General features: G+C 39.3%; 1 protein-coding gene across 1 annotated transcript; it reads left to right on the plus strand.

The window, feature by feature from the left end:
- The first annotated feature begins 7,528 nt into the window (after nt 1–7,528).
- MC2R (melanocortin 2 receptor) lies at nt 7,529–8,716 on the plus strand. The gene has a single exon (XM_051609155.1). The coding sequence runs from the start codon at nt 7,678–7,680 to the stop codon at nt 8,635–8,637; it is 960 nt and encodes a 319-aa protein (XP_051465115.1). The 5' UTR covers nt 7,529–7,677; the 3' UTR covers nt 8,638–8,716.
- The last annotated feature ends 11,814 nt before the right edge of the window (nt 8,717–20,530 follow it).

The raw sequence follows: 20,530 nt of genomic DNA on the forward strand, positions 1-20,530 counted from the left end.
AGCAGCAGCACCTGTATGGAGTGTGAGACTATTATAATCACATCTACTATCCAGCTGCAGTGACAAGGATAACCTTCACTGAATTTCATCCCCTTCCCTGACAGCTGTCTAGTAAATGACTTGTAAAAGTTCCCCTTCCCCAGATCACAGCTCGCTGACTACACTGGTGGGAAGGACCCTCCAAAACGCCAGCAGTGGATAAGGAAGCAAAGCACCAGTCAATTGTGCACTGATGTATTTGCAGCCTTTGATTTTCTGTAAGTTCTAGTTTTTCTCTCCATAGGTAGCTCATTTTCGATTAATTGTCCACACACTCAATATGAAGAGGGTTATTTCCTTAAAGGTTTTGTGGGCATTCTGTGTTTCTGTCTCATGACAAGTAATTTTATGTAACCTCCAACACTACATACAATATTTTTTTTAGTTCCACATACTTGAGATGACAGCATAGCCTACAGTATGAGTAATTATAGTGAAAAAAAAATACTGCTGCAAGGATTAATCAATTAGAAAGTGTTTACACACTTTTCAGCTTTAATTAATTTTTCTCACTGTCATTTTAATGTCTATTGTAATTTCCTTCATAAACATCCTAAATAATTCTTTTTCCTCTCTGCTATTGCACAGAGGATTTTTTTTAAGTGAATTGAGAACTTAGTTGTCTTTCCCTAATAATTTTTACTTCTTTTGTTTTCAGTGTCTTAGCTGAAAAGTCCAGGGTTGTGTATGTTTTGTTTGTAGCTACATCAGCATCATATAGAGAGAAGTAGTCCTGGCCATTAAGTTTCTGCATAGCTTAGATGTTTTATTGCATTTTTTGTTGTTGGCAACAAAGTCATGGCATATTTAATATAAATAAGCTTAAATACAAATGAGGAAATCATTCCTGAAAGTGATATTTTTTCCTTATTCATAAAACAAGCACTTAATTTTGTTCTTTCAAAGCTGGTCTTAAAGGAAGTATCCAAAAGAAATAAGCCTGTCTTTCAGATTATCTTCATCTGTATTCTCTGCAAGACCTTCAGTCTGTCCAGTTTCTGATCCAGTCAGAAAATTCTTTTTACATGGTTTCCAAATTCAGAAAAAAAATTAGTATAGCATATTCTCTTCAGTTTACATGTACATGGCACTTAACATTTCTGCAAGCCTAATTCAACTCTAGAAATGCTGCTTATAGAGAAGCCACAGCTATAATTGTGTGAGTCACATTTTGCTAGTAATTAGCCCAGTTGGTACACGTGTGTCTTTAGACACAATATTTTTTTCTGTATTTAGCTTTATGCACACACATATACTTGTTTTGTTGGGGTTTTTTTAATTTGCTGTTTTTTAAAAAGTACTGTATCTATGTCTATCAGTGTGAAGTTAGTTCTAAGGAAGCATTAGGCACTGAAATTGTATGGGACATACATTCATAATTCAGATGCAATAAATCTCCAAGACAAATGGAGTGAACACTTATACAACAGACATTTACCTAGGTCTAATGCTTGTTCATGAAATTGAAATTAGGCTACATAAGATTTTATAGTGACTTGGACACGTGAGGAGCCAGAATAGCTGTAATCAGTCACTAATACCTGTCTCACCCTATTTTGTTGAACGCTAGAGGGAGATCAAAGCAAAAGAATGAATGATCTGATAGATTACGGATACTAATTTTTGTGGTTCATAAAATATCAACTGAGTATAAGATGAAACATCAGGTACCAAATATCTTAATTTTTCATCATAGTTTTCACATAGCTTTATTTGATATTGTTTTAACTAGAATGTAACTTTGAATAACAGGTTTTTAAAATACTTAGAAGCAAAAGGACTGTGTTTACATCCTACCTCAATTAATGTATTCTATATTAAATTAGGTTTTTATATGACATACATTGTATTCAATTAGAGGATTGAGATTCTAGCAACAAAGCAATGGAACATAAGCCCAGAGTCCATCTATCTCACTGTTCTCTGAGCTCATGGTACTTTGTTCCAGTATGTACTAACAATTGTGAGCAAAGGAAATGTGTTTTTATAAGACCTTCCCTAGAAAGAGATCTTCCTGTTAGACCTAAAGCAAGATGAGAAGGCTCACATTTAGAACAAGATGGAGATTGATGATGTCAGTCTTTTGCCATCACAATTGCCATTTTTTTCCATGTTTGCTGAACAAATTTTTAACAAAAATATATATTTTTTTTAATGATAAAGGCATTTTTGAGTTTCAACAACTCAAAAGAGAGCATTCAATAACTTCTGAAATAAAGTTACAAACGTACACTTTTTTGCCCTCTCAGTTGCTGCTGGGAAATACCAAGACTTTCCACAGGGTTCTTAGGGCCTGAACCAACATTTGTCCCCCAGCTCTCGGGCTCCCTTAGGGCCTTGGATAATTTCCTAGGAGGAAGGACCTGCTTAATTAGGCCCTAGAAGAGGAGGAACCCTGGTACCCAAGTTTCAAACCCAAGGTATTACTCATGATGTAGGTTGTACTGTTAAGCTGCTAGGGATGCCTGAGCTGGATAGAAACAGCACAGCACTGGTAGAAATGTAGGTATTACCAAAAAAAGAGCCCACAAAGGGTTAGTCTAGCCTGAGTAAATTGCCACTGAGCACTACACTCTACTGCTCCAGGGGTTACACATGTACTTGCAGCTACCTCACACAGTGCTGCAGCCCCTGCACAAGCTGGCACTACTAGCATACCCCATTTCCAGTGTACACTATGGTGTAAGGAGAAAATGTGATATATATGCACTGATAATTGCTGTTGTAATCTAGGGAAGACAAGGTTTGGATAGATTCAAAGGAGATGACAGCAGTGAGAGGGCAGAAGTAGAGAGAAGCTCAGATGGGAAGGAAGAGCTGGAAATTCGCCTTTCAGCAGAGCGAGCTGCTCAGCTGGCTCAGCTGTGAAACCATAACTTCTCATAAAGTCACCAGCCAGCTCTTGTCCACATAGAAGAAAAAAAAAAAAAGAAGAAAAAAAGAAAAAATTCACAATCCATGTTTCAGTTGACAGCTTGGTTCAAAAAGGAGAGATATACATACACATTATTGAGCAACTGTGCTGCCATTAAAGTTAAGTAGCAACTTCTCAGATGCTTCCTGCACTATTTGAGCCTGTCTAAATGATAAGGAATTTAAAACCCAGGCCATCTGAGAAAGGTATTTCCTTCAAGAGTTTAACAGTACTACAAACCGTAACTAAGGATGTTTCCCATATGTTCTGCTACTGCTCATCAAGCAGAAAAATTTCTCTTTGTTTTTTTTTTTATAGAGGCCATACTGAGTTACCTTAATTACAGTCAACTTAGAAGTCAGTAAATTCTTTACATACTCTAAGACAGTGGCCTGCACTTTAGCTATGCCCAGAAAAGCAGGGGGAAGTAGAGCAGGCGACTTTCATGCTAACAGAGCCCTTAGGAGTCTGTAAAAATTGTAGAGGAATTCCTCTGACACAGTCTACAAGATACAGGGCAAGTCAGAATTGGTATCTGTGTGCCCTTTTTCACTTACTTGCTTGTTCAAGGCTAATTGCAGCTGGTAGACAAAAAGAAATGCCCATTTGAAAGTGTAGGGAACAGGCTGTCCTCATGGCTTGCCTTCATGGAGCAGGACGATTCACCTTTGTCTCCATGAAAGCCATTGCATTGTCCTTTCACTTGTTTTACTGCTTTAGAAACTAACCCTAATGTTTTTAAATGAATACAAGGAATACATAACATGGTTCTAGAAACAAATTATTGCATCTACATAATTGGCTAGTAATTGCAGCTGGTTTATGCAGTCCAAAAGCAAAAGAGACTACTCAATACCCTTTCAGTTTTTTATTTACTGTCAGCTGTTTAGAGAGCAAATAAAGCTTGTGATCTCTCCAGAAAAGGGAGGTATGGTTTTCTAGTAAAATTTAATAGATGCAAAAAACCTTGGGAAACTATACACTGTTCCTTCTGTTGTTATTACAGCTGACCCGGCCAGTTTATTTAACATTTTGGGATTATTGTTGATTTATTTAAAGAATAAGTTTTCATCTAATTAAAATAATAATAATAATCAAGTGCAGGCCTATTACCCCCAGATCTTTCTGGTGTTAAGCCATTGCATTCATACTGTAATTAAAGTTGACATTTTGTATTCAATAGGAACAGGGCACAGAGAGAATTATGCTTTTTACCAAGGCTAACCCTGCACAGTGCTGAGAGCTCAAAGCATCCACAGAGGCATTCTCAGCCTTGTCACAAGCTGAAGTACTCGGCTTGGCTCTTAGCTGTGTAATATATATCAGTATGAACATGTTTTGTAAGTGTCAAGAGTGCTGTAAAGAGCCAAACCATAACCATGGTCAATTACTATAATTGACAGGTAATCTGAATTCTATTTGTTTCCTAAGTTTGTACAATATTGTCAGATTAGTTTCTGGTCCTGGTTTCCTGTCTCACAGTTTCGTGCTTCATCTTGATTTAGGTAACTACAAATTGAATCAAAATTGCTGATAATATGGCAAATGCATGAATTTTTAGGAATTTCACTATTGCCATAAGCTCCTTGCCCATTATACTAGCTCAGGAGACTGACTCTTTGTCAATAAATAGTGTTTCTGAATACCCAATGTTACTGAACTGTTGATATCTCCCTCCAGGACCTAATTTAAACATGAAAAAGAGCAGGTGGAGGTTTTTATAGTTTTTTTGATACAGCTACTTGCAAATGTGTTTAAAGGATTTTTTGTCATTTATTGCTTTTTGACTGTTCTACATTTCTTGCTACGGTCAGGCAAACTTATTCATAGACTGTGAATGACCTTGAGAAAGGTAAAATCCAAATAGTTCAACCATTGCCAGGAAAAAAAAATATTGTAGTATAAGGCATTTTTAAACTCTTAAATTGTAGTCCTGTTTTTAACAATTCTGACACATTAACACTATCTGTGAAAGCAAACTGGCAAGGTATTCAGAGTAGAGAGGAAATCTATTGCATCCAAGCTATCCCTGGTAGGGCAAACAACACAGGAAGGCAAGCTCAGTTTTTCACCTCATGATTATTTACAGCTTTGTGTGAAATGACCTTGGGTCCAGTTTCTGTAGGCAGTGGAGATACGCATCCAGACTCCAAGCTGTCCTCTTTTTCCATCAGCTTTTATGTTTACTGAGGTTATTCAGCATTTTCACAACAGCTTTACACCCCATGTGTAGTCTGTCTGTCCTAACCTGCTTAGAAGTGTTAAACTACCTCATGCACACTAACTGGTAGATCTGTAGAAGAGAAAGAATCCTGTAACTGAGAGACTTCCTGCAAATGTATGATACAATGTGTATTCTGTAGATGAAAGGCTGGATTTACTACCTGTGTGCAACACTGTATACACAGATATTTTTGTCTAGGAGGTCTGACAGGAATATGACTGTGCTCCACACTGAAGCATCAGGAAAGGATATCATTGGCAACATCCTCGATGGAACCCTAATAAAACTGTGTTCAATACCTATGTGCACATGCTGAAGTGACACTCTATAACAAAACAATGCCTTTTTCTGACTTTCTGTTAATTGTTTGTTGCTACAACATTAACTATTATCATGTCATTATGCCATTTACTATGACTGTTCTAAAGCCCTTATAAATTATCTGCTGTACTTAGTATGAAGTTACTGTAAAATTATAAGCAGCAGATGTAATATATCATGCCATTCGTAATACTCTATGTTGTTGGTGAAGGAACTTTCACATTTGTCAGGCAGATTAGTTCAGCAATATGACTATATCAGCAAGAAAGGATTATTGAAAAAGAGTTCTGAGAGAATAGTGACATCACAGATGCATTTTTGCAAACTGATTGTCCTGTTTAAATCCCATTGAAATGAGGCTTTGTCTGAAGTGTCTGTGTTGACTTTCTATTAAGAGAGAAAATTAAGTTGTTAAACAGGTTGTATGATTGGAAAACATAAAACTTAACTGTCACAGTAGCTCTAGGTGAAAACAGGAAAAACATATAATTACCAAGACATTGCTTAGTCTATTATTCTTAGAATCCTTCCTTCACTTAGCAACTGACTTAGTTGTCTTTTGAGAGTGTCCACATGTGCTGCAGTGCAGTAAAGGTCATTTATTCCACTGCATAGCCTTTGTTTTCAGATAAGTATGGGTATTCTGTTAAATGCTTTCTCTGAAGTGAGCTTGTTGCTATTGAATTCATGATGGCTGATGGTCCCCATCTCAGCCTTCTTCACAAGTAGCACCTTACTGGCAGTCTCAGGAGGCAATACTAGCAAGCCCAGGTCAGAAAACTGTTTTCCGTTTAAAAGTGGCCAAACATTCATTTGCATTAAGGTTAATCATAGCCAAGCAACAGTTTAGCTGTCCTGATTACAGATACCCACTGACACCTGCAGAGAGAATTTTTTGTATACAAAGTAATTAAAACTTTTGACTTCTCCATTGAAAAAAGGTAATAGAGTGTATTATGGCATTTGGGAATCACATCTATAAACAAAGGTCCAAAGGAATTTCAAGACTTACTGGTATGAATGAGCCAGACAATTAAAAGCTGCTTTGAAATTAAAAGCGAGGGAGAATATAACAGTTCTTTTTAAAGGGGGACATTCCAAATAGCACCTGCATCTGTGTTTCACAAATGAGGCTATGAAAACTACAAGAAAAAATGAGTCTTCTGGTTTATGGGTAACATCCAAGCTAAATTAATATCACATCCATTTGTACATTAATAAAAGCCTAAAAAGTTTCATCCTTTGGGAAGATTCATATATGCTTTAATATAATTTTAATCAGGACCATTACTGAGAAAGAAAAATATACTCTTGATGCTGAAATAAACATTTGATCTTTTAGACAGTTGTGAAATACTACCAAGAAAAATTGTACTTGGGATCTTTATCTGCATTAGAAATATCTTAATAAGATCAGAAGTCATTTTCAATTTACATGGAAAAGAAGCCTCTTACTAGTAACTAGTATGTCTCAGCAAAATATCAATATTTACAAATGCTCACATCTAAACTGAGGGCATTTTATTTCACCATCAACAATGTGGTGCTAAAGATATTTACTGTACTGAACACCTGTTTATCTTGGCATTGGTCTCATTTGTGACTAACAATACTGCAAATCTTCTGAGAAATGCCTGGGTTTCTCAAAGCCAACCACTGGGCCAGCAAAGATTGCCAAGCTGATCTTGAAGTCTGTCAGATCAGTTTCAGTAAATGTGGAATGCTCATAGGTAATGAAAACTATATATATATATTTTTTTTTTATATATATATATATTCTTTTTTATATATATATATATATATATTTAAACTGCTTTGAAGCTAAAAGAGAATTTACACTTTGTTTTCCTCTAAGGCTCAGCACAGCCTGGAACAGCTCCTATTTTATCCAAACCAGCTTTGCCTCTCTCTGATGGTGATACATACTCATTCCATTGCAACAGGTGATATTTCAAATGTCTATTTTTGACCTAACCATGTGGTAAATGCCTTCTTGATATTTATGTTTCTAAATGTTTTGTTGTAGGAGAAAATAAAATATTTCAGTTAAGTCTTAAAATTGCTCCAGATGAAGGAGAAAGCCTTCATCAAAAGAAGAATGGTCTGAGTGACAGGTCAGCTTCAAAATCAAGCCAAGCCTGAGAAAAAAACATTCAGAATCTTTCCACTGCCAGAAGAAATGAACACTGAGAGACCATCCAACCTAATCAAACACCCAGGACAACCAGACATTCCTTCCCTCGAAAATATAAGTGATTTCTCATTTAATATCACAGACTGCACACAGGTCGTGGTGCCAGAGGAAGTTTTTTTTACAGTTGCTGCTGCTGGAATACTGGAAAATCTGCTTGTTCTTATTGCTGTAATTAGAAATAAGAATTTGCACTTGCCCATGTACTTCTTCATTTGCAGTTTAGCCATTTCAGACATGTTAGGTAGCTTGTATAAAACTCTGGAGAACATCTTTATCATCTTGTGCAAAATGGGGTACCTGACACCTCGTGGGGACTTTGAGAAAAAGCTGGATGATGCCATGGATTCCATGTTCATTCTGTCTTTACTGGGGTCGATTTTCAGCTTGCTAGCTATTGCAGCAGACAGATACATCACCATCTTTTACGCTTTGCGGTACCATAACATCATGACACTAAGAAGGGCTGTGGTTATCTTGGCAATCATTTGGACATTTTGTGCTGGCAGTAGCATTGCCATTGCCCTCTTCTCCTATGAAGCAGCAACAGTCATTCTCTTCACCATCCTGTTCCCTTTAATGATGTTTTTTATACTTTGCCTCTATGTTCATATGTTTCTCCTGGCTAGATCTCATGCTAAAAAGATCGCCTCACTGCCAACCAGCACAGTCCATCAAAGAACTAACATGAAAGGAGCCATTACGCTGACTATTTTCCTTGGAGTTTTCCTTTGCTGTTGGGCCCCCTTTGTTCTTCACATCCTCTTAGCAAGGTTTTGTCCACATAACCCTTATTGTGCCTGCTACATGTCCATTTTCCATGTGTATGGGACACTCATAATGTGCAATGCGATCATCGACCCTGTGATTTTTGCATTCCAAAGCCCAGAATTACGGAGTACCTTTAAGAAGATGTTCTGCTGTACCAGGTCAAACTGGAACTGGTAAACACTTCACAAAAAAATGAAGATTATAGAAGCACACGAATGGGGTGCTGTGCAACATTAAGTTGCAGAGATAAAAATACTAACAATTATGCTCAAAGTAATACTATGCTTGTGGGATTCTGCCAGTGATTTTCAGTTATCAAATGATGCATAAAAATTAAGTCTGCACATATATCTTTGCCAACAAGACCTCCTTAAATATTAGTGATTAAGTTGTTTTTTCAAGTAAAAACCCCTGCATTTTAACTATCTTTCATCATTTCAGAAAAATTCAGTTATAAATCTTCTGCAACAGGCATTCTATTACTCCAGAGAAGAGCTTATGCCAACTCATTTTGTATCAGTATTTTCAATTAAAGGTGTATATACTGCTTTTAAATTCTGTTGTTTAAATCATGATGAAGTGTACATTTGGTTTTAAAATGCACACATATAAATGTATATGATAAAGCAGAAAATATGGGCACGTAGCTGGATTTTGCTGGAAAAGTGAATTCATGAATGTTTTTTTAACACCTAGTCTCCTTAAAATTAGAAGTGTTCTCTAAGTTTAAAAAATAATTTCTGGAGTAGAGTCCAGAATAATATTATATTTTGGTTTAGAATTTATTTTAGAGACTGAAGCATTTTTTCCAAAATGAAGTTGTTTTTGCAGCAAAGGCAGATTTAGAATTTTAAAACCCCAAAGCTGTGTCTGGACTAGCAAAGGGAATTGCTGAGCTTCCCAGCTCCTCATTGGAGGTTCCTGGGCCAGTTTGTTTTAACAAAATAATAAGCTTCACAGACAGTAAAAGAACTTTGATTAAGCGATGAATTTCTAAACATGCCACAACAAAGAATTCAAAAAATAAAATACCAGGGTGAAAATTAAAAACTTCCAAGGAAGTCTGTCACTGGGATAAGGAATCAGCTAGCCAGTCTAGAAGGATGCTTACAAGGCAGTTTGTAATTTATAAAATTTTAGTGAGAAAATTTTGAATTGTCCCTGCCAAAATAATACGAAAGTCACTAAACTTTAAGGCAGAAGTTTTTGACTGCAAAATATCCTGCAGCAGTCCAGACCATATGGTGAGGAATTAACTTCACAATAATTCAGCGGAATTACTCAGCTGTGCCAAACACAGAACATTAAGTAAGAGACAACCATGAAACTAAGAAAGCCAAGGCACAGCTAGAACAAGGAGAAGAAAAGACAAAATCTATTATGATTCACAGATAAATAAAAAAAATTTATGCTAATGGAACACTAAGAAAAATGGGAATTTGAAGATATATAGAATATCAAGCAAACCATGCATATTCAGGTCCACTTATGCTTACAGATAAAGATACAAGAAAGCAACAATAACCTGAAAGCTTCAATAGAACTAAGCAAAGAAAATAACTTAAATGAGAAAACAGATAATAAAATTATTTTTTTCAAACCTACATACTTATTGCAAAAAAAGGTTTCTCTCTAAAATGGAAGTTCAGAAAGGAATTTAGATATAATCAAACATTTTATTTTTATGAGAACTTTTTCCACAAAAAGCAGAACAAATGTAAAGCTGCACAGCAGGAAATTACTGTTAGAACTGAAAAGAAAAAAAAAAAGAAAAAAAAAAAGAAAAATTTTATATCATATTAAAGACAAGGCAAAACAGAAGACCTACAGTACCATATTACCCTGTGCACACATTTTACAAGCTTCAAAACAGTAAAAATATTGAACAGAAAACAGTAATTTAGCAAACTTAGTGATTTGTTAACTCTGCAACACAAAAAGTATCTACTAAATGCATCTTCCCTCAAAATTTTATTTTCCATCTGCTTCCCTAAAACAGACATAATTAAGAGAGTTAAGTGGCCTACACAATGTCAGAAGTCACTGCACCTTGTAAGGAAGTCCTTTCTAACTCTACAGATGAAATGTCTCCATGTTCAGACTGAGATCTCTAAGTGAAAATTTTAATAAAATACATACAATAAGAAATTAACCTACAACTCCAAAACATAGGTAAGTAACCCATAAACATCGAACACTGCAAAGAGAAACATTCAAGACAAACTCATGTCAAAATCCAAAATTAACCAGTAAAATACATCACTGAAATTCTGCATACAGTCCTTTGCAAAAGACTGTTCATCTTGTGGACACACTGGCAGTTTTGGCTAGGAAGGGACAAATGTGAGAGCCCAGACTGGAGGTAGACATTTTCAAGGCTACAGCAGGCCCCAGATTGGGCCGCCAGCTACTGCTTTCTTCTACCACATCAACATGAGGCAACACAGAGTAGTCCTAAGATAGGATTGGCTTGGGCTGAAGGAAACAGGACAACTGGGACCTGGCTGTCTTCAGCCCTCGTCTGATTGTCCCCACCTATACAAGAGTCTCAGGAACTTGCTGGTGTCAACCTTCCTCATGACAACCCCAGGGCAACCCAGGGGAGAGAGCAGGGCAAGCAGTCACTCACAGACCCTAGGAGCCAGAACCTAGCTCTCATCCCCACACTGCCAGCACTTTGCTTTGCAACAGGAACCTGGGCTCCTTCTGCAACACGAAGCCTGGTCTCCAAGCCATGCCAAAGGAACAGCAGCTTCAGGCAAGGAGGTTAGATGAGGCACTATCCCCACTCATCCCAGACCTCCAGCCTGCCTTACAGGTTCATCACTGCACTACTTATGCCACAGCCCCAGGACATGGCTGGGAGTGGTGGCACTTTTCTGCCATGGTCCCAGACCCACACTAGAAGCCCTCAGACTGCCTGTGTGGGGCATAAACTGCCCACCAAGCAGATGCAACTGCAGCTCGCTCCTTCTTTTTCATTACCCATGCCTAAGCTTCACTCTTGACCTAAGATCCTAGGAGTCCCTAAGGTAAAAACTTAAGATACAGAATCAATCCTGCAGCACACCTTCAATGCCATTCCTCTTGGCCTCACTTCAAGGGCAGAGCAAACTGTCCTCTGGCAAACCAGCACCTGTCCTCTCCTTCCCAGGCTGTCCCATTTTCTCAGCACCATCCCCAAGCCTCCAGCCACCATTTACCTGCAAATCATTGAGCAGATGTCATTACATAGGTTATGGCCCAGTGAGACTTTTTTTTCCATCCAGCTTGTCAAAACAAGGAGTCAACACTTAGGTAGCAAATTTTCAGCAGGTTTTATCCCACATTGTTCTCTTTAACTTGCAAGTATTTTTGCAGTTACTGACACTGGATTTCAGATTGCCATGAGATCCAAGCACTGTCAGGGGTGGTTCCTACCTAACATTATGGAATTAACTCCCTGTTCTTTGTAGCTTACCTGGTATTATCTGTGGATACACTCAGAACAACAACCCAAAAGCTATTGTTCATGTCATGATGCCTGAGCAACACTTAAACTTATGGCTTGAGGTTATGTCTTTAAACTGGTGATAGAAACTTGATGGCTGTTACTGTTAGACAGTGTGTCTAATATCCAGACAGACAGAAAGGGGGGGGAAGAGCTGCTGCCTAAGGAGATCTAAGACAACACACAGAGAGGTCAGGCTTGTAAGTTATGAGAACTGCCTGTTTCATTTTTAATGGAGTCATGACAACAGAACTTGCCATGTTCCCTGTATAAATTTGTAAGAAATACAGATCTTATACATTCGAAAAAAAAGCTGAAATCTGCAGCAGAATATTAGATCTCAAGCTGTGCCTGAGTTGTGTAAGAGTCAATCTAAAATTCAAAAGACGTATAAAAGTTGGGGGGGGGTTTCTGTGTGTACTAGTTATGATTAAATGGAGCATTCTTTTGAAAATGTTTCATTTCAGGGAAGACAGAGCAGGAAGAGCACAAAATATTCTTGAATAAAAAAGCTTCTAGGAAGATTTTCATTTTTAAGTCCGCCAGCAATTGTTACATGTCAGCAGATGGGGAAATCTCTGTATGTTATCTCCTAATTGGCTGTAAATTTGGCTTGCATTTTAGCTGTTTTGCAGTCTCTAAGCAAATAAGTTTTTAGTTTCACACACTAATGTCCACATATATTTCCCTGCACTTTGAACAAATTCTTTAAGCCATGATTTGTGAAGCTTTCATTGTATTTTACTGAAGTCGCTCTTGAAACTCTACTCTGAAATATTAATGTGCAACAGTCAACACTCCTCTTGGATTTGGAGACGTTCCTTCATTTGTCCAGCTTTAAATCACGAGTGCTTGGGGGTCAGATCTGTAGCTTAGCATTGGGAGAAATAAATTCTTCTTGGATCCTACCAGAAGGAAAATCTAGTCCCTTGAAAATCACAGGCAACCCTACAATTGATGATTCATTTGGAAGGGCCCAGAGAACTTCACATGCCTGTGGCAACAAAACATTTCCTAATCACTTACTGCAAAAATGAAGAAGAAAAACTCCTCCTGTTTTTGCTGGTTTGAACTGAACTTCATATTCAGGAACAAAGTGAACAAATCTGATAAGAGCACCCAGGGGACTTAATTCCACTGAAGCAGTCGGTATGCCAGTGAGAGATAGAGTTGCATAGCAGTTTGATTTTGTTCGCAAAATAGCAAGACAAATATAGTTTACTTGTGAGAAAGAATAGTGTAGAGTTTATTTATGTGAGAAAAATCTTATTTCCATGAGTAATGGGCCTGGAAAAAGCTTCCAAGGTGACTTGGACTCCTATTAGCTGAAAAAAAAATCAGTTCTTTTAAACAATATTTAAGTAACTGAAAAACAAGTTGACTTGATGTGCAGAGAGTAGTTAAAGGCAAGTAATACTTATTAATATCTCTTTATAATATGAGCTGAGGCAAATGCTAGCCTTCTATTTTTAAAAATCTCAACCACGATACTTCATACAGAGTCAGCTAAAATTACAGGCAAGGAAAACAACAAAAAAACATAAAGTATTTATTGGGAGACCTAATACTGTTTGCAATAGTACTGAATTGTGATTAAGCCCACAACATTATTGATTTGGTAGAATGGACTTCAATGGAGAGCTACAAGGATGATTAAGGGACTGGAACATCTGTTTTATGAGGAAAGGCTGGGAGACCTAGGGCTTTTTAGTCTGTAGAAGAGAAGACTGAGAGGGGATGTTATTATTTACTTATTTAATCTGAAGGGTGGCTGTCAAGAAGAGCGGGCCAGTCTCCTTTCAGTGGTGCCCTGTGATACTACAAGGGGCAACAGACAAAACCTGGAACACAGGAAGTTCCACCTCAACATGAGGAAAAACTTCTTTACTGTAAAACTTCTTTACTAAAGCACTGGAACAGGCTGCCCAGAGAGGTTGTGGAGTCTCCTTCTCTGGAGACTTGCAAGACCTGCCTGAATGTGTTTCTGTGTCACCTGCCCTAGGTCATTCTGCTCTGGCAGGGGGGTTGGAGTCGATGATCTCCAGAGGTCTCTTCCAACCCCTACCGTTCTATGATTCTAGGATTTTTTAATTTGGTTTAGCCTTGGAGGCTTGGAACCTTCAGTACTTCTTTTTCAGTACTTAACCTCTACATTTCAAGGCAATACTTTTTAAAAAATCTTTTTGAGTCAGATTTGAGATGAACTCTTCTAATGACACAGTTATTCAAACAGAATTTATTCCCCAAGTAGGCACTGGGTCTGTTTTTTAATTCTCTCAAGGTAATTACAGCAGGTAGCTGTCTATGAAGATAGAATGTGTTCATCATTTGAGAGTGCTTTGATACAGCTTCATTTGAAGTGTCACTTTTACAGAAGACACAATGTCATTGTGAGCTTCTGATTCAAAGAAGATGACTTATAGTACAATTCTGGAGTACAATTAGTGCGACTATTTAAGAAAAAAAATCATGTCTGTTTGATAACTGTTTTCTTATGTCTGCAAATTCCCTGAAATTACTGCTATAACATAAAAATCATACTTTTGGACTGTCACACATAGTTTAATGAGTGACTATAGCTATCAAGAAATTCTGGATAAACCAGTTAGAGTATACATGCCTAATGAGTAGTTGAAATTAATATCATTTTCCATAATTATTGGTTTTTGCACTAAGAACATGAGGTGGATTTTTTACTCCATATTCCATTGTTTCAGCAGCACCTTTTGCTACTATTTATTACAACTTCAGTCTTTCAATAGTCACATCTAAACTTCATACAAACCATCTGAATAAAGGTAGAGCGAATAAAAACCATTTGCTAAGAAGAGGAGTTACTTCACCAGCAATTTTACGTGCTCTGACAACCTAACTGAAGATGGAGGAGAAGCAGCACATGGCCTGGGCAGATAATTGTGCTGTGATTCAGCTGTACTAAGTCAGATGCATGACTTACTTGTATACCAAAACAGCCACTTTATCAGTGTTGCTGTATCGACATTTTTCCAGAACAAAAATGCAAGCTGCACCATAGGCATCTTTACAGGTCAACGACTCTTATCAGTGTCATGACCCAGAGGCACTGCCAGGTCTGACCGTCCTTGCCCAACACCTGGGGCTCCGCCAACCCTGTCCGTGGCCCAGGACCCCATTTCAGCCACCTGGAGCCATCAGCCCCTGCCTCAGCAATGTCCCCAGCCCTCTACAGCCCTGCCCTGCCCCACAGGCCCAGTTCAGCTGGATCCAACTCCAGACCCAAGTCCTGGCCCAGCCTCAGACCATCCACAGGGAAGTGCTCTCTGCCCTGAGTTGGAGCTGTCCTGGGGCTGCCCTGCTTCTGGCTGGGGCAGTGGGATGAGTCCTGGCTTCCAGGCCGGGACCCCAGAGGATCTTCCCTGGCAGACCCCAGAGGATCCCCATGGCCACCAGCCCCCACAGTGCCTTAACTTTAAGCTGTTGGTTGCAAAGAGGCAGTTTAAGGGCCACTTTCACAGAATATGAAGCTAGGAAGGAGCCTCTGCTGCACAGCATGAGAGCATCCTGCTTTGCAGGGAGCCACAACATTAGCATAAGACTGTGTAGTTTAGTACTGTCTCTAAAGCCAGCAAGAATTGTCTTCAGCCTCTTTAAAATCCTATCGCATAAGTTATTCTGCCTAATTGTCCCATCCTGACAGCTTAAATTTGGTCTCCATATTTAGTGGCATTGAAAGTCTAGGGTAGATGTCTTCCAATTCAAATCTAGTTCCCCAGACCCAGAGACTCCTGCAGCTACTCACTTTCAAAATTAATTTATATTATCCACCATGCCAAATATGTATCTGACCTTTCATTTGAATTGTAAAGAATGATCTTTGAAATATTTTTTTAATAAGTCTATTTCGCTGATGTACCATTACAGTCTTTTCAGTCTTACATTCTCATTCACTTGAGAAATGAAACCACAGCCGAGCAATTTGAGTAATCACATCATCAGGTGTGACAGCTAAATCTGTCTTAACTGCCAGTCTGTGCAATGAGGAAGAAAGGAAGTGAGAAAAAAGTATGTCAGCCCAGCACAGAGCAGTCCATGTCAGAGGGCAAGCCAAGAGAAACCAATGGAAGCCTCAGGTCTCTAACCTGCACTTAGCTTCCTCTCAGATCACAGCAGACCCTTCCAAGGAGCTGGGCTAAAAGGCAGCTGCTGGCTCCTGGATGAGCAGGCAGATGAAAGAAGTGCAGCCTTGCAAGCTAGAGCTGGCTGCTTAATAAGGGGTTGAAACTGGGAGAGTTTCCCATTAGAGGAGCTGGAATTTGAGGATTTTAGAATAATCATTTTTTAAAATAATGATGTTAAATTAACTAAATCAATTGTTCAGCCTTTTTTGATATGTAGGAGTCTTCACAGAAGGCTTTGTCTGGGTAGCTCAGGAGTACAACACGCATGAGAAAGCTCATTGGGCAGAGGGGTCCCTGAGCTCCCAGGCTGGAAACATTGACAGTGAAGCCAAGGTCAGACTAGAAGGAAAGAGGGCAGTTCTGAGACCTGGATGGAAAGAAAGAAATAATTTCTAGGATGGCACAGAACAGCATAGAATTAAGAACAACAGAGAAATATATGGATGGACAGGACATATTCATCATGCACTGCTGGAAACAAGTGTGGAGACCTGAGAGAGAAGCAGAAATTAAGAAAGTAACATTCAGACAAAACAAAAGAATGGCAAGAAATGAGTGAAAAGAGCAGAGGTGTCCAGAACAGGGCTTTTATTCTTATGCCCTTAATGACATGACTTAACTTTTGATCAGCTCTGAAGCTGTCAGGCGGTTGGACTAGATGATAGTTGTGGGTATGTTCCAACTGAAACAGGCTTTTCTCTTCTTTTCAAATGATACCACATCTCATGGAAGGAATTCAAAACAGTTCCTGGGGGATTTGTAATGTAAACAGGGACTATGTTTGTGCTTGATGGATTATTTAATAATTTTTATTATTATTTCCTTTCCCACACCTTTAAAAATATTCAGTATGTCCCTTAAATTATTGTCATAAAATTATCTGCTGTGGTCCTGGACCCTGCTAATGTATCACATCTGAGGGTCAGTCATATTAGAGTCAGAATAAGTGTGGTGTTTCTGGTATTTGAAAAATAACCTGATAATTTAAAATCTAAAACATGTTGTACATTCATTTGATATTCAGATTTAGAGGTTTCAAAAAATAATTCATGCTTCCTGTCTGCAAATTGCTTTATATCCATTCCATAACTAAGTACCATACTGTATATTTTCCTCACCTAATTGTCCCCTCAGCTACTAAGTCATTATGATAAAATTCAGCTTAAATTACTAAAATTACCTAACATAACATATGTAGTAACATTCAATATCCTAATTAACTATTAGCCTTCTTATATCTGCAACAGAAAATGCTAATAAGAAGCAGTACTGTGAAAAATGACAGAATAAAATGAAAGCCTTTGGTGGATTTTGGTGCCTAAAACCAGAAACACAACTGTTTCTGTTTTCTTGACAAGTAAATGCACACAAGCTCAGTGACACAAGCCAGCCCCAGGAAATGGTAGACAAAAATTCACATTCTTCTTAAGCAGAGAAAATTCAAAGCCCCATCTACAGCCTTTCTAAAGCCACAGGGGTTCCTGTAGGTAGAAAGAATACTGGTTGTTCTGCCTTGCTGTTGAAACTGGGTAGTGAAGAAACCAGCATTCACTGGAGCAGTGGAAGAAAGAGATTTGTGGGTCAGAAGTACCTCTGTGGGTCAAGGATCCCTGCGACCTAGGTCTTTCTATGCACACAGCTGATATACTTCACTTCAGCAAAAATATAAGAAAGCAATTCCACAGTAAGTCTGAACTAGAAGTGTCTCAGACCAGAATCCAGCCTCACATCCTTCTGGAGGGTTGCTTTAAGCATTAGTCTATGGCAAGAAGCTCATAATCTTACAACCAAGACAATGGCAGCATTTTACAATAATGGTCTCTGGTACACAGCTCCTGGAAGAGAAAGTCCATGAACAGCTGCTCTTACTTGTGGTTCCATACCCCACAAGATTATTTGAATCACTTCCTTCATCACTGTGTTCACTATTTCTGGCCCTGTTTGGAGACACCTACTTGTATTCCCACCCACTGTGGAGAAACTTTGACCTAATTATGTCACCAGACACTGCAGCAGCCAAAAGATCCTCAGATATAAAACAGTTTGAGCCAGATTTAACAGAATCACAGAATCCTACGGGTTGGAAGGGACCTCGAAAGATCATCTAGTCCAACCCCCCTGCCAGAGCAGGGTCACCTAGAGTACATCACACAGGAAGGCGTCCAGGCGGGTTTTGAATGTCTTCAGTGAAGGAGACGACTCCACAATGTCTCTGGGCAGCATGTTCCAGTGCTCTGTCACTCTCACAGTAAAGAAGTTCTTCCTGATATTCACATGGAACCTCCTATGCTCCAGTTTGCATCCATTGCCCCTTGTCCTATCACTGGACATCACTGAGAAGAACCTGGCTCCATCCTCCTGACACTCCCCCTTTACATATTTGTAAACATTAATGAGGTCACCCCTCAGTTCCCTCTTCTCCAAGCTAAAGAGGCCCAGCTCTCTCAGCCTTTCCTCATAAGGGAGATGTTCCACTCCCTTCATCATCTTTGTGGCTCTGCACTGGACTCTTTCAAGCAGTTCCCTGTCCTTCTGGAACTGGGGGGCCCAGAACTGGACACAGTATTCCAGATGTGGCCTCACCAAGACCTACTAACCACACACTTTCTAATGCACCCCAGGATGCCATTGGCCTTCTTGGCCACAAGGGCACATTGCTGGCTCATGGTCATCCTCCTGTCTACCAGGACCCCCAGGTCCCTTTCTCCTACACTGCTCTGCAGCAGGTCATCCCCCAACCTGTCCTGGTCCATGGGGTTGGTCTTCCGCAGATGCAAGACTCTACACTTGCTCTTGTTGAATTTCATCAAGTTTCTCCCTGCCCAACTCTCCAGCCTGTCTTCCCTCCTATGTGCACAAGGAGTGGATGGTGACCATTTAGCTCCGTTCCAAACATGCTCAGCGCAAAATCAGAGCATAGTAGCAGCCATTTGGCCTATGGAAACTGCAGGGCATTAACCATCCAGAAAAGAGTATGAGAAAGGTCCTACATAGCTCATAGTTCATAGAATCATATAACAGTTTGCGCTGGAAGGAACCTTAACGATCATCTAGTTCCAAATCTCTGCCATAGGCAAGAAAAGCTCCCTGGGCAACTTATGCCACTGTCTCACCATCCTCACAATAAATAATTTCTTCCTATGTCTAACTTAAATCTACCCTTTTCCAGTTTGAAACCATTATTACTAGTTTTATCACTAAATGTCCTTGTAAAATGTCCCTCCCTAGCTTTCCTGTAGGGTACTGGAAAGGCTGCTCTAAGGTTTCCCTGGAGCCTTCTCTTCTCCAGGCTGAACAGCCCCAACTCTCTCAGCCTGTCTGCATAGGAGAGGTGCTCCAGCCCTTTGATCATCTTTGTGGCCCTTCTCTGGACTCGATCCAACAGCTCCATGTCTTTTTAATGTTGGGGACTCCAGAACTGGATGCAGCAGTGTAGTTGGGGTTTCAGGAGAGCAGAGTAGAGGAAGAGAATCACTCCCCTTTACCTGCTGGCCACACATCTTTTGATGCAGCCCAGGATGTAGCTGGCTTTCTGGGCTGCAAGCACACATTGCCAACTCATGTTGAGCTTCTCATCCACCAGTATCCCCAGGTTCTTCTCCTCAGGGCTGTTCTCAATCCATTCTCTGTCTGGCCTGTATTTGTGCTTGACCCATGTGCAAGACCTTGTACTTGGCCTTGAACTTTTCACAAACCCACCTCTCAAGCCTGCCAAAGTCCCTCTGGATGGCCTCCCTTCCCTCCAGCATGTTGATAGCACCACACAGCTTGATGTCATTGGCAAACTCAGTTTCCAGCTGCAACCTCACCTGCAAAGTAAATCTCTGAAAAATGAGAGCAGACCTGCTTCTTCCTGATTACAAGAGAGATCTGGTTTTGAACCAGTTAGAAAGTGTCATATTTCTTGAAAGAGGCACACTGTGTTACACTAAGACTGTGATGGAGAATTTGTCCCCTAAAGAAGACAGAGAAACTTGATTTTACTAAACAAATTCAGATTGTCTGCAGTTACCTTTGTACAAGCCCAGTCTTTCAGCTTAAGTGTGTGGAAGATGTTGTCCTGAAATAACGCGATAGGAAATGAGGAGGAAACAAAAGGTATTCTAAGTCTGTTCTTCCAGACCTTCTGGCTATACTGATGACCAAGCCTCTCCCAGAAGGAATATGCCTTACCAGCTGGCAATGTTGTGAAACAAACACCTAGAATAAGGGTCAGAAATAGCATTAGGCAGTTCAAAATTGCATCTGTTCTGTTAATAATAGTTTCATTTCAGTGTTTTTGGATCACAGATGAAGCCATATGGAAATGAAAGCATTTTTACATCAGTTTAATTCTTCTCACACTAATTTCAAGCTGAGGCACACTTTTTGTCCATTGGTGAACCTTTTCAACAAATACCTTTGCTCAGGTCTGCTTAGGAAA

This window comes from Apus apus, chromosome 2 (assembly GCF_020740795.1).
Source record: "Apus apus isolate bApuApu2 chromosome 2, bApuApu2.pri.cur, whole genome shotgun sequence".
Classification (NCBI taxonomy): domain Eukaryota; kingdom Metazoa; phylum Chordata; class Aves; order Apodiformes; family Apodidae; genus Apus; species Apus apus.

Bases quoted from the DNA above. Each gene is read 5' to 3' on its own strand.
- MC2R (XM_051609155.1), top strand. From the start codon at position 7,678: ATGAACACTGAGAGACCATCCAACCTAATCAAACACCCAGGACAACCA.